Source organism: Salvia hispanica, chromosome 2, assembly GCF_029641045.1.
Source record: "Salvia hispanica isolate PSC_SH4W2 chromosome 2, Shi_PSC_v1, whole genome shotgun sequence".
NCBI classification, from domain to species: Eukaryota; Viridiplantae; Streptophyta; class Magnoliopsida; order Lamiales; family Lamiaceae; genus Salvia; species Salvia hispanica.
The window spans coordinates 56,180,733-56,196,392 of record NC_142693.1 but is presented as its reverse complement, the minus strand read 5'-3'; the positions used below and the strand labels follow the sequence as shown (position 1 = coordinate 56,196,392).

The 15,660-nt window shown below is 42.1% G+C and overlaps 1 protein-coding gene across 1 annotated transcript; it reads left to right on the top strand.

Annotated features, from left to right (window-relative positions):
* Positions 1–13,587: 13,587 nt before the first annotated feature.
* LOC148932696 (uncharacterized) lies at positions 13,588–15,310 on the top strand. The gene is made up of 2 exons (XM_089065960.1): positions 13,588–14,706; positions 15,239–15,310. The coding sequence occupies exons 1-2, from the start codon at positions 13,588–13,590 to the stop codon at positions 15,308–15,310; spliced, it is 1,191 nt and encodes a 396-aa protein (XP_088922086.1).
* The last annotated feature ends 350 nt before the right edge of the window (positions 15,311–15,660 follow it).

Sequence of the window (15,660 nt, the reverse complement as noted above, 5' to 3'; positions counted from 1 at the left end):
CTGCACATAAGGAAAACACATGCAAGGCTGAGTATTTTGAAATACTCAGTGGACTCGTTGCCAAAACACTTTATTCAATAAGTTATGCCACCCTTACCAAGTGAACTCGAGTTTTAAGCAGTTAAGAAAAATATCACGAGTATCACAAAATATTTTCCATAGACTGGCCAGTCAAAATAACCTCCCATTTTCTCATCAAAATAACAATCATAACATTTCATGGTGCGACGAAAGTGTGGCCACACTTTTCGCCCACGAGACCGGCCGACTAGCAAGGACGGCTCCCGATCCCATCGTGTACACAACCTGGTAGGGCTTGCGGCCCATACTCAGACCCGAATTCGTATAAGCATATCAAGTATCACATTAAAACAAACATAGGCATGACATAACAGTTAAACCACCCTTATAACGCCTAACAACATTTTGATAAAATAAAAGAGAGTTTTTAGAGTAAAGCCCACCTCGACTGCTTAAGTTTCAAGTAGTTTTGCTTTTTCCGTTATCTGGCTTCGCAACCGAGGTTTCACCTTTTTATTCACATAGGCACATATTCACAAATCGGATTCAATCACGACTCTTAACTCATGCATGTCTCAATACTTCCCTCTTTCCCATCGACTTGTCTTAATCATCATAAATCATTAAATTCAAGTCATGCTTATCATATATATATTTTCCTTAGTGTTTCAACTCTAGATCTATCATCAGCATGTGTTACACAAGAGCATTTAGCCATCAAGCACACCACACATACCACACACACACGACACATACTCACACACGCACACACATCACGCACACACCACACACACTCACATGTTCCATATTCCCTTTCCCTTTTATCCCAAATTTCACTCAAAGAAGATGCATGAGGGTTCAAGAATACCGATTCATCGGTTAGAAAGAAGAAGAAGATGAAGAAAACTTATATATAAACAAAGTACCTTTTTAGAGAAAAACAATCGGTAGAAACAAAGTAGAGACTTGGTTCTTCATGAATTCTTGGATTAAACTTCAATTCTTCTCCAAAAGATAGCAAAATATTGGAGAGTAGAAGACGAAAAATATGAGAGAGTGGGGAATGATGGGGAACGAAAATTAGGGGGCTAGGTTTAGGGGTTCTCTTATTTATAGTGCTCAACAAGATCTTTAGGTAAATAAATAGAATATTTGGTAAGATTTTATTCTCCACAATAAATAAATAAATATTATGGAGTAGGGAAGAAGAAATACCAAAATAGATTCTAAGGCATAAACACCAAATTTTCGAAAATTTGGCCTTCTAATTAGCCATGGTTTTGTTTTGGTATATTTTACGGAGTAGAATAAAATATCACGGAGCAAAATAAAATAAAATAAAGAATCCTCCCATGGAAAAAGAAATAGGCGTGTATTTGGCTATTCAAAAAGATAGGGATCTTTTTAATATTAACTAAAATAAGATATGGCAAGATCTCTTGAAGTATGTAAAGATTTGGTAGAATATTTAAATTCTAGGTATGGAAAGAAATCAAACAAGGGATTAACTAAAATAAAATAATTCTTTCCTCCCCAATATGTGTGATTTTCGAAAATCACTAGTATTAGGTGGCTAATATTTATGGAAATTTTCTCTATTATTCTCACTCACCCTTTAACAAATAATTCATCTCATAATTTAATTAATCACATATGCCACATCATACTAGTCAACAAATTTAACTTTTCAAACTTCTCAATCAAACAAACTAATGCCATAAATTCATTTATCGAATAATTCACTCCTTCCACGTCATAAATAATTAATTCTAGGGCTCAAAATTTAGGGTTCTAAATTCCGGGATGTTACAATGATGATCTAATTGCCTTTTTTCTTCCCTTTGAGCTTTATATGAGCAGCTCAATACAACAATAAAGATCCTAACAAACTAACTAAAATGAGCAACGGCTAGTTTTCTTCAACGGTCCTGAGCCGATGACTTCATCCCAGTTGCACTTCAGTCCACGGCTTCACCAAGCCATGATCACATGAGCACTTCACACCAACACATTGATTGTCAGACAAAATAGCATGTCGATGGAGAATAAAAATACATATTGTGTTTGTCGTCAAAAGTAGCGTCGACACTGTTAGGAAAGTAGGATAACGCATAACTGTTATTAATAATACTCTTTTTTATGACTAAACATCGTAATATCGATAACTGGGCCCTTATCTATTAGTAATTTGTGTTGGCGCATGTATACTAAAAATCATTTTTCGACGACAGGTTGCAATGGACTGGGTCGGCTCCATACCCATTCAAAATGCGGGTAACTGAAAGTTAAACGTGTATATGCGCACGATTTGAAATGGGCAACTAGACAAAGTGCAAAGTATCTTAAATATTAGTAATGTGACGTTATCTAAGTGGTTGTCACCCTAATTAATCTAAGGGCTATAAGTTGGTCTTAGTTTTGATATAAGATATACTTCCTCCGTCACACTTAACATGACACGTTTTTCTTTTTAGTTTGTCTCAATAAGATGACATATTTCCTTTATTAGAAATTTTCTCTCTCCAGCTATTACACGCAACCATTTTTTCTCACTCTCATTAAAATATTAGTCTTTCTTTCTCTCTCTATTTTAATTCTCACACCCACCTTTTCAATCTCCAATTAAACACATTAACTAATAACTCATAAAACTTCGTGCCAGCTAAGAACTGTATCATCTTAGATGGGTCAGATGGAGTAGTTTTTTTTTTAATTCCAAACTATGTATATATATACACATTGTTATAAAATATTGTAATGGAAGAAAATTGAGAAGAATTTATTTGAACAGATTCTAGAATACCTAAGAATAAGAAAATGTTGACTCTTAATGTAACACCCCACTTTTTCGAACTCTAATTTTAGAGCCAAAAATTTAATTCTCTAATTTATGACTTAGGAGACGAGAATTAATTGAGGAACGAAATTTTGACCGAGTCAAGTTTAGGGTTGCGTTGGAAGTTTGAAAAGTCAAACTTGTTGATTATATGACGTGGCATGCGAATATTTGAATTTAAGGAATTATGTGATGAATTATGTGTTTATGGGTGAGTGAGATTATTAGGATATTTTTCCTTAACCTTATTTTCTTGAATTTTCGAAAACCCCTCATGTTATTGGAGAAAATCCTATTTTTCCGGATTTAATTTAATTCTTGGGATATTTATCCAAATTAAATTCAAAACCCAATTATTCCCTATTTTTAATGAGAAAAATCAGCCCCCACTTGTTCTAGGTGATTTTCGAAAATCACCTATATTTGGGAAGGAAAGGATTTATTTTATTTTTAATTGATCCCTTATTGATTTCCTTCCATACCTCAAATTAAATATTCTAACAAATCTTACCATACCTCAAGGAGATCTTGCTATATCTTATTTTAGTTAATAGTCGAGGTGTGCTTTATTCTTAAACTCTCTTATTTCTTGCAAAAATATTGATTGGTGTTATAGGGGTGGTTTGAAACGTTATGCCATGCCTGTGATTGTTTTGATGATATTGTGTGCCTGATGCCTAGTTTGTGAGTACGCTCCATTAGGCTACAGTGGCTATGGATATGTATAAACGAATTCGGGTCTGTGTACGGGCCGCAAACCCTACCAGGCTGTGTACACGGTGGGATCGGGAGCCGTCCTTGCTAGTCGGCCGGTCTCGTGGGCGAAAAGTGTGGCCACGCTTTCGTCGCACCATGGAAAGATTGTGATTGTGATTGTGATAATTGATGAGAAAAGTGGTGGAGTTGTTTGACTGGCCAGTCTAAGAAATTATTTTTGTGATACTCGTGATATTCTTTTATAACTGCTTAAAACTCGAGTTCACTATGGTAAGGGTGGCATAACTTATTAAATAAAATGTTTTGGCAACGAGTTCACTGGGTATTTCAAAATACTCAGCCCTGCATGTGTTTTCCTTATGTGCAGGTTGAATGGCGACGAGCGTTGGCGGGTGTTGAGCAAACTTAATTAATAAGATGGATATTTTGAACTTCGAGTGTAGTCGTGTCTCCATACATGGCTTCACTTTCTCTTGGATGCTTCCGCTAAATTTTGGAACTCATTTTTATTACTCAGTCATTCCAAACTTATTTCTCTTAGGATTAGAAGATTGAGACATATCCCGTTCAACCACGAAGAAAGAGGTACAAAATATTACTGTGACTTATGATTGAAACTTTTTGTTCTTGAAACTTTTGGTGGAAAATGTCATTTGTTGTGAACCTAGAAAGCATGCCTTAGGATGACTCTTAGAAGTTTGGAAATACTATGTACTTGTGAAGCGATGCTTCTTGAATGATGATTCGTTGAATACTGTTTGTGAACTTGCGAAATTGTGGAATGCGAAACGTGATTATGTGAGAATTTAGTTACAATGTTGCAACACTTAGACCTGGACTACTTGATACCTAGCATGACTTAGCTATACGATCACAGCGCTATATCAACAATAGAAAATGCGGAATGACTAGTATGAACAATTAGTGTGTATAAGGACTCGACGAAACGTGAAAGGAAACGCGCGAATAGTCGGCTTAGGAACGAAAAATCTCGACGTTACTATCTTCGTACCACCATCTTTTGATATTTTTCACACGTCTATCTTTTCACAGCACCATTTGAACCCACACACACTTGTTATTCCTTTCTACCCCTTTGTGACGGTGCTGACTTCTCTTTTCTTCCTTCTTTTGTAGATGGTTCAACCCTATCATGCCCTGATGCGTCGTCGTTACGCCAAAAATACGAACTTTCCGGTGCAGCGCTACGAGGAGCTGGAATGGGACGGAAAACAATTCCTCCTGAACTACGTCACCGATTTCTACGACCACTGGCTGGATGCTTACGCGTATGGAACCACCCATCACGCGGGGATCATGCGACTTATCCATATGCTACCTTCCCCTTGGAGCGAGTGGACGCCCAAGCCGCAGTATCGTACACTTGGTTCAGCCCGCCCATGTATACGCCTCGAGGAGACTTCGTCGGCTTAATAAGAGTCCTACTTCCGGCCATGTCAGCTGCAGCCGAAGGACCTCCTCTCCATCCACCAACGCAAAAGTATTCGCCAGGAGCAGCACGCCGAATGAAGTATCGCGATGACGAGGAGCCGCACGTTGCTCGCGTTCCCCGCAGGAGGACACTTAGAATGGGCACTTCGGCCCCTCTAAGGATCAGAAGGGAGGTCGAAGAGATGCTCACCTCAATTCCTTCGCCCCTAAGCGACAAGAAGAAAGACGAGGAGATGGGACCATCCGAGAAAGGAGAGAGCTCAAACGCGGAAAGTGTCGGAGAGTCGGAAGAACCCGAAGAGGATGAGGGCGGAGATGAGTAGTGATCGAGTAGCGATTTTTGTTTTCCATTCCCTATGTTTTTTTTGAGAATTTTGGAATCTTTAGTCATTTTAACTTTCCTTTCGTATTGCATTTCTCTTTTCCGTTCGTTGTAGTAAGACCATTTTGAAGCCACACTTTGAGATTTTTATGAGGAATTCGCATCTTCTATTACCTTATCTTGCAACAAGCAATCTCTCTACTCTTTTCTGCCTTTATTGTAAATATACTTGACCGTTTTACTTCCTTCAAAGTGTCTTCCATCTTGTTGTGCAATTGTTTATGTCTTTTCTTGCACAACTACCTTCTTACAATGTTACTACATGATAATTCCTTGAACCCTACTTTTGCAAGTAAATCACATCACTATCTTTTTATTTATTTGAATAAGTACGCTAACGACTCCAGTGAAAATGAATCAGAATGCCACCTAGACGCAACGTAAGGCGGGGGAATCCGGAATCCACTTCCACAGCTTCGGAAGAAGACAGTGTGACCCAACCGATACCGCCCCCCCCCCACCACCACGGGTGGATATGGAGGTTGTGAAGTTGTTTTTGGATCAAAAGCCCCCTCTTTTCGACGGAATGGGAGAACCAGCAAAGGCTGAAACCTGGATACGCGCTTTGGAGCGCATCTTCAAGACATTAGTGTGTAACGATGCGGAGAAGATGCTTTGCGTGGCGCACCAACTGACTGGGTCCGCCAACTTTTGGTGGGACACCAAGCTGAAGACCATGCCACGAGATCAAGTGGATGGAATGACGTGGGAAGATTTTAAGGCCGTGGTGTACGACAAGTACATCCCTAAAAGCTACCGCAAGGCGAAGGCAGCCGAATTCTACAACCTAACCCAAGGGTGTCTGACCGTGACCGAGTACGACCGCGCGCTCTGTGACATGACCCGCTATGCACCTGAACAGGCCGATACTGACGAGAAGCTGACCGATAAGTTTCGTGAGGGCCTAAGACACGAGATCAAGATGACATTGGCCGTCCGTGGGAGACTTACATACGCCGAGGCGCTGGCCCTTGCACTGGACGTTGAAGCGGCAATGCCTAAGGAGAGGAACACGGGGAACATCGCCCCAGCACTACCTCCGCCACAGTACTCCCGGGATAAAAGGAGATGGGATGAGGGCAGAACCCAATACGACAACAAGCGATACCGTCCCACCCCGAGCCGACTGCCGAACGGAGGAGGGCAGACTTCATTCAACCAGAGGAGTGACCCCCGGGCCAGACCGCCCCAATGCAACGTTTGCGCTAAGTATCATTTTGGGGAATGTAGGGTGCCGAACCCGATTAGGTATTTTAGCTGTGGGGGAAACGGCGCCTCTAGGGAGTGTCCGAGTAGGAACGTGGGGAACGGGGGAAGGCAAAACCATCAAGGATTCCGTCAGCCGCCGAGAGCGCCACCAATGGGACCGGGAGCGAACCGGGATCAACCTCAGCGGCAGCAACAACCTTTCCGCCCAAGGCCTCCTGCCCAAGCTAGAGCATACTCCGTGAATCGGACGCAGCCCAGAAATGAGCAAGGGAAGCACGAGAACGAAAACTTGGCAGGTATAGGTGAGATCCTCGATACCCCCATCGTTATATTGTTTGACATGGGCGCATCGCATTCTTTTATATCTGAACTATGTGTGCATACCTTAAACTTGCCTGCTAGCAAATCTGAACATAGGATGATGGTGTTCTCACCAGTAGGAGGAATAGTAGAGATTTCCCGAACTTGCTCGAACTTAGAGTTTCCCTTAGGAGAACTTAAGTTAGTTGCTCACGACCGCAAGTTATGGCAATGGGAGACGTCGATATAATCCTAGGAATGGACTGGTTGACTGCGAACTTTGCGACAATTCATTGTAAGGAGAGACAGATTTCCCGGGAAAAGAACCCATCGTGTATCATAGAATCTCGATGAACCGGTGAACCGCCATAGTCTCGGCACTACAAGCCGCCACGATGATAAGGAAAGGACGACCTGCCTACCTCGTCTATCTTAATGGAGAAGAGAAGGAGGAAAATAATGTAGAGGACGTCGCTGGCGCGAGAAAATTTCCAGACGTTTTCCCCGAAGCGTTACCGGGATCGCCGCCAAATCGACAGTTAGAATTCACGATCGACCTTGAACCTGGAGCCGCACCTGTATCCAAGGCACCGTACCGAATGGCGCCTAAGGAATTGGAAGAACTCAAGATACAACTGCAAGAGCTCATGGATTTAGGATTCGTTAGGCCCAGTGTTTCGCCATGGGGCGCACCGGTGCTCTTTGTCAAGAAGAAGGACGGGTCAATGAGAATGTGTATCGAATATAGAGAGTTGAACAAATTGACCCTCAAGAACAAGTACCCACTGCCATGGATAGATGACCTGTTCGATCAACTCCGAGGAGCCGGCGTGTTTTCAAAGATGGACTTAAAATCCGGATACCACCAGCTGAAGGTTCGCAAGGTGGATGTACCAAAGACTGCTTTACGCACGAGATATGGTCACTATGAGTTCGTCCTGATGCCGTTCGGTCTAACCAATGCCCCAACAGTATTTATGGATCTGATGAACCGAGTATTTCACCCATAATTAGATAAGTTTGTCCTAGTGTTCATAGATGACATTCTAGTCTACTCGAAGGACGAAAGGGAGCACGCAGAACATCTACGAATCGCGCTGGAGACGCTGAGGACGGAGAAGTTGTATGCCAAACTCAGCAAGTGTGAATTCTGCCTGAAGGAAGTGAACTTTTTAGGACACATTGTGTCAGCAGAAGGAAGCAGAGTGGACCCCGCCAAGGTGGAAGCGGTGCAACAATGGAAGTCGCCATCGACACCGAACGAGATTCGGAGTTTCCTGGGCTTGGCAGGATACTACCGAAGGTTCATAGAAGGATTCTCCAAGATCGCGAGACCGATGACCCAACAGCTCAAGAAAGGAGTCAAAGTGAACTGGACGCCGGAGTGTGAAGCGAACTTCCAACTCTTGAAGGAGAAGTTGACCACCGCACCAGTGTTAGCCGTGCCGGAGCCTGGAGTGAACTACGTAGTATACACCGACGCTTCGAAGGTTGGATTAGGATGCGTGTTGATGCAGAACAAAAAAGTGATCGCCTACGCGTCACGACAATTAAGACCACACGAGCTGAACTACCCAACCCACGATTTAGAGTTAGCAGCCGTGGTACATGCCCTAAAGATTTGGAGGCATCACCTCTACGGAGTCCGATGCGAAATCTTTACGGACCACAAGAGCTTGAAATACTTCTTCGAGCAGAAGGACTTGAACATGCGACAAAGAAGATGGTTGGAGCTAGTGAAGGACTACGACTGTGGAATCAACTACCACCCTGGCAAAGCAAATGTCGTGGCAGATGCCTTGAGCCGAAGAGACCATTCGCAACTGGCTACTTTCCTGACATAAGAGGAAAGCTTGGTGCGAGAGTTTAGTAAGTTGTGATTGGAAGTGGTAGTGTCGCCCGAAACGGTGGGAAGTCGAATCGCCGCCCTAGTGATAGAACCCGATCTAAAAACGAGAATTGTTGCAGCACAATGGTTGGATGCGAAGCTAGAAGAAATCCGAGTTGAAGTAAGAACCGGCGAATCCGGAAGTTTTAGTGAGGAGTCTGACAACGCCCTCACCTTTGAAGGAAGGCTATGTGTGCCCGACAACGAGGAGCTCAAGAACGAGATCATGAGTGAAGCTCATAAGACCCCATACACTGCACACCCCGGAGGCACGAAGATGTACCGAGACTTGAAAGAGTCCTTTTGGTGGAACAGCATGAAGAGGGACATCGCAACATTCGTGGAGCGCTGTTTAGCCTGCCAACAGGTGAAGGCCTTACATCAACGACCGCATGGGAAGTTACAGCCACTAGAGATACCCGAGTGGAAATGGGAGCACATCGCCATGGATTTCGTGACGGCATTGCCAAGGACTCAAAAAGGAAACACCGCGATCTGGGTGATCATAGATCGACTTACCAAGTCATACCGATTCCTATAACCCATGGATCAGACAAGTTAGCTAGGATTTACATACAAGAAATCGTGCGACTACATGGAGTCCCAGTGATAATTACATCTGATCGTGACCCGAAGTTCACCTCGAAATTTTGGATTAGCCTACAACACGAGCTTGGAACCCGATTAAACTTTAGTACGGCATTCCACCCGCAGTCCGACGGACAATCCAAAAGGACGATTTAGACTCTCGAAGACATGCTAAGGGCCGTGGTACTCGACCGAGGCGGAAGTTGGGAAACCGCACTACCCCTGATCGAATTCGTTTACAACAACAGCTTCCAAGCAACGATCAACATGGCGCCGTACGAAGCACTATATGGCAGAAAGTATAGATCACTGCTATACTGGGATGAGGTTGGAGAACGGAGGGTACTCGGACCCGATGCCGTTGAAGAGATGGTCGAACCGTTCGACAAATCCGCGCGAGAATGAAGGAAGCCCAAGACAGGCAAAAGTCTTACGCTGACGTCCGACGGTCCGACTTACAGTTTGAAACGGGTGATAAAGTTTTTCTCAAGGTGTCCCAGTCGAAAGGGATAATACGTTTCGGTGTTAAAGGAAAGTTGAAGCCGCGATTTATCGGACCCTACGAAATCTTAGAAAGAATAGGACCCGTTGCGTATCGATTGGCGCTACCCCCAAGCCTTGGGAACGTGCACAACGTTTTCCATGTGTCACAGCTGCGGAAGTACATGTTCGACCCGAAGCACGTGATTCACTTCAAGGAAGTTGCGTTGAATCTGGACTTGAGCTACGAGGAGAGACTCCAGATGATCCTGGACCGAAAGATTCAAACCCTAAGGAACAAATCTGTCGCCTTAGTGAAAATACTTTGGAGAAATCATGGACACGAGGAAGCCACGTGGAAGCTTAAGGACAAGATGATGGAACTATACCCCGAACTCATCCCTTGAAGGTACCAAATTTCGGGACGAAATTTCTGTTAAGAGTGGTAGAATGTAACACCCCACTTTTTCGAACCCTAATTTTAGAGCCAAAAATTTAATTCCCTAATTTATGACTTAGGAGACGAGAATTAATTGAGGAACGAAATTTTGACCGAGTCAAGTTTAGGGTTGCGTTGGAAGTTTGAAAAGTCAAACTTGTTGATTATATGACGTGGCATGCGAATATTTGAATTTGAGGAATTATGTGATGAATTATTTGTTTATGGGTGAGTGAGATTATTAGGATATTTTTCCATAACCTAATTTTCTTGAATTTTCGAAAACCCCTCATGTTATTGGAGAAAATCCTATTTTTCCGGATTTAATTTAATTCTTGGGATATTTATCCAAATTAAATCCAAAACCCAACTATTCCCTATTTTTAATGAGAAAAATCGGCCCCCACTTGTTCTAGGTGATTTTCGAAAATCACCTATATTTGGGAAGGAAAGGATTTATGTTATTTTTAATTGATCCCTTATTGATTTCCTTCCATACCTCAAATTAAATATTCTAGCAAATCTTACCATACCTCAAGGAGATCTTGCCATATCTTATTTTACTTAATAGTAAAAATCCATTCCTTATTTAAAAGGCCTATTACACGCTCAATTCCTTTCTCCAATGGGAGATTTTTATTTTTATTTTTCTCCGTGATATTTTATTCTACTCCGTAAAATATACAAAACAAAATCTTGGCTAATTAAAAGCCACCATTTTTCAAAAATTTCATGCTTGAGCCCTAGAGCTTATTTTTGTTAATTTCTTCTTCCCTACTCTACAATATTTGTTTTATTTAATTGTGGAGAATAAAATCTTTCCAAATATTCTATTTAATTACCTAAAGATTTTATTGAACCCTATAAATAAGAGCAAAACCTAACCCTAACCCTCATTATTTTCGCCCCCTACCCATTATACACGCCCCCTCCCTCTTTTTCCCTCACTCTCAAGTTTCTTCTACTTTTCTCCAATAATCCTTCATCCTTTGAGAAGAATTAGAGTTTGACCCTCAAGACTTTGAAGAACCAAATCTCTACTTTGTTTCTACCGTTCGTTTTTCTTCAAAAAGGTATTCTTATATTAATTCTTCTTCATCTAACCGATTAATCGGTATTCTTGAACGAGTGAAAGTGGGATAAAGGGGATATGGAATGTATGTGTGCATGTGTGTGTGCGTTGCGTGTGTGTGTTGTGTGTATGTTGGAAAAATACTCTTGTGTGACATGTGTTGATAATAGATCTAGAATTTAAGATGCAAATGAAATTTATATGATGAACATGACTTGATCTTGATTGGTGATATTAAGATAAACCGATGGGAAAAGGGAAAAACGTGAGGCATGCATGATTTAGGAATTTATGTTAGGACTAATACATGGTATGTACATGTGTGGTAAAAAGGTGAAACCTCGGTTGCAAAGCAGGATAACAAAGAGAAAGAACATACTTGAAATCTAAGCAGTCGAGGTGGGCTTTATTCTTAAACTCTCTTATTTCTTGCAAAAATATTGATTGGTGTTATAAGGGTCGTTTGAAACCTTATGCCATGCCTGTGATTGTTTTGATGATATTTTGTGCCTGATGCCTAGTTTGTGAGTACGCTCCATTAGGCTACAGTGGCTATGGATATGTATAAATGAATTCGGGTCTGAGTACGGGCCGCAAACCCTACCAGGCTGTGTACACGGTGGGATCGGGAGCCGTCCTTGCTAGTCGGCCGGTCTCGTGGGCGAAAAGTGTGGCCACGCTTTCGTCGCACCATGGAAAGATTGTGATTGTGATTGTGATAATTGATGAGAAAAGTGGGGGAGTTGTTTGACTGGCCAGTCTAAGAAATTATTTTTGTGATACTCGTGATATTCTTTTATAACTGCTTAAAACTCGAGTTCACTATGGTAAGGGTGGCATAACTTATTAAATAAAATGTTTTGGCAACGAGTTCACTGGGTATTTCAAAATACTCAGCCCTGCATGTGTTTTCCTTATGTGCAGGTTGAATGGCGACGAGCGTTGGCGGGTGTTGAGCAAACTTAATTAATAAGATGGATATTTTGAACTTCGAGTGTAGTCGTGTCTCCATACATGGCTTCACTTTCTCTTGGATGCTTCCGCTAAATTTTGGAACTCATTTTTATTACTCAGTCATTCCAAACTTATTTCTCTTAGGATTAGAAGATTGAGACATATCTTGTTTTGTTGAATTCGTGTCAACCCTTGACTTTGATCGTCATTTATGATTATCTACTCTTCATTGATTTTTCTTGATTAAACTGTTGTCTTATTGCTTCAATAGCCCGTTAAATACCCAGGTCACATATCTTTAAATGAAACCCTAGCCTTGCTCTCGTTGTATTTATGTTGTCTAGGTAGCGACCGCCAAATTTATTATACCCTAGGAGGGCGGGTCGTTATACTTAATCCACCTATATTTTTTCTAAATTTCTCAACAAAAGAGGATCACTGTTTATTGGTTCTTTATTGGTGACTTTTCTAGCTAGTACCTTAATTTCACATTCTATTTTTAGTTAAAACGAATGCAGGTAAATTAAAGTCAAGAGGACTATGCAACAATCAAACCTTTTCACATTTGATGGTTTTTTGGTGATGCTAGTATGTTTGAATAACAAAAGTTGCACACAACGATTCTTAGTGTTTCCTTTATTGATTTGATTATTTTTTTTTCATCCCTCCCATGATGTATTATGTATACATGAATCTTCGTCATCTAAACTGTCAACAGATAGTGTGCATGAAGTGAGCGGACGCAGAAATCATCACTTATAAGAGCTATTATATAAAAAAATAATTTAAACTATATTCATGTATTTTATCTCATGGATAGGGCCTTTGGTATAAGGCTTAAGCCCCTAATCCTTCCCTGGTGTGTCCACCCATACTGCACAGTAACTTTTGCAAAAATTTGCTGTTAGCTTTCTGTTGGAAGAAAATCACGGAAGATCTCGCCATATCTAGAGGAAGATGCTCGAGATTATTCTATACCAATCATAGAAGATTTGAATCATGTAATTAATGGTAATTAGGTTTTCCTTGTATAGTTTTTCCTAAGCCTATTTATAGTGCCTAATGTACAAAGTCACATATCAATGAATAATAGAATTACTCCCTTTACCGATCCCAATCTCTCTTAACATGGCGTCAGAGCAGGAAGTTTTTTGGCTCAGAAAATTCTCATCATAGCCAGAGAATACCAATCCCGACCTTTCTTAGCCAAAAATCGATCCAGAATAACCAATCCTACAACCACAGAAATATGTCAGACACGGAGGATAACAAAATCAACACTGAACCATCGAAATTGAAGAACAGCAAGAATGTCATGGTGGCATTCAAGCTCAACGGAAAGAACTACCCATTGTGGTCGAGACTCATGAAAGTCAAGATAAGTGGCCGAGGCGCCTACTCACACATCAGAAACAAACCCCCAGAACCGGGAAGCAAAGGGTACGATGATTGGGAAGAGGATGATTTGGTGGTGTTTTCTTGGATCGTCGACAACATAGAGAATGAGATCATTGCCGACTTCGCCCACCACCAGACGTCAAAGGCCCTTTGGGACAATCTCGCTGTAACGTTGGAGAACAAGGGGGACAAATATCTGATCTTCGACCTGGAAGAAAAGGTACTCACAATCAGACAAGGAGATATGGACTTGGAAACATATTACCGGAGGATCCACGGGCTATGGATCAACATCGATCGCTGCCAAAAGCAGCCTGTCACTTGCTACAACAAGGGAGTCAACCAATATCGAACACATTCGAATGAGAAGCGATTGTTTAAGTTTCTGGCTGGACTGAATCCGGAGTATAATTCGATCAAACGAGAGATCCTCAAGGAGGATCCCTACCCATCAGTTGAATCAGCCTACGGGTGGGTGAAGATGGAGGCAACTCGACGTCACATCATGCCACCGGCGTCGTCCTCCCCCACCGTAGATGCCGCCGGCGGGAACACTGGAGAAACATCATCTGGGGGTGGAATTGGAAGCGGATTTCTTGTCCAGAACCAGCGCTCGACGAATCGGAGTGGACCGCCGCGCCCCGCAGCTACTGGCCGACCGGGAAACCGACCAGATAAATCAAATCTCTGGTGTACCCACTGCCAGAAGTCGAAGCACACGTATTTGACGTGCTTTAAACAATTGGGGTACCCGGAGTGGTGGGAGGAGAGGCATAGGACGAGAACTGTTCAACCTCAAGCAAAAATGGCGGTCGGAATTACAGAGGAGGGACAACCGAGAAATCAAAACGGGAATTATGGGGGAATGACCGGAAATGCGCCGGCGGTGACTCCGGAAGCTTCAACCGGCGGCGGCAACGTCAGGGGAAGCGGCAATTACGCCGAGAGGGAGGAGGCGGCGCCGAGAGGTATCGGGTTTGGTTTTAAACCAAATCCTAGGCATTTCTCTCAATCTCCTTTTAATCCCCTGAAGTTTATTAAATTAGAAAATAGACCCCATCTCTATAAAAAGGAGCCCCCAGACTTTCTGAATTCGCAGATTGACCCTATAGAAATCGAAAAATCTAATATTGACCCCAGTATGTGTAAATTTGTGTCCGAAAACCCCTTTGCTCCTTTAGAAAAAAATTCCGCTGCATATCTTGTGAATAACCAGGTTGATACGGCAAGGGGTTGGATATTTGATTGTGGGGCCACTGATACTATGACTCCAGATAAGAATGATTTTAGTAGCATGAGTGAAATCACTAAAACCTATATTAGAACGGCTAGTGGGGAGTTAATTACTGTTGAGGGATCTGGCACTATTGAAATTTCTCTTACACTTCGTCTCAGAAATTGTTTATATGTTCCGACCTTATCTCAATGGTTGATGTCTATCAGTCATGTGACGAAGGAATTGAATTGTACTCTTCTAATGCACCCTGATTTCTGCATTTTACAGGATATTCGGACGAAGAGGATTCTTGGGCGTGGCACTGAGAAGAATGGACTCTACTTCGTGGACGAGATAGCTCAACATGGCAGCGCGATGCTGGCTCACGGATCCACGAAACAAGAAATTTGGCTGTGGCACCGAAGACTAGGACACCCTTCTCCTGGTAACTTTAAACTTATTTTTCCGAAGCTTTCTATTCCTACTGATTTTTCATGTGACACTCGTGTTTTGGCCAAGAGCCACAAACAATCCTTTAAACTATCAAACACTCGTATGCAATCTATTTTTTCTTTAGAACATGCTAATGTGTGGGGTCCCGCACCAATTGTTGGGGGGAATGGTTTTAGATACTTTGTGATTTTTGTTGATTATTGCACTAGGATGACTTGGATTTATTTTATGAAACATAAGTCTGAGGTCATGGAT

Excerpts from the sequence above, each read along its gene's own strand:
- LOC148932696 (XM_089065960.1), top strand. The coding sequence starts at position 13,588 with ATGTCAGACACGGAGGATAACAAAATCAACACTGAACCATCGAAATTG. Across the intron at positions 14,707-15,238 it reads AGGAGGCGGCGCCGAGAGGT|AGGATATTCGGACGAAGAGG; the intron begins ATCGGGTTTGGT and ends TCTGCATTTTAC.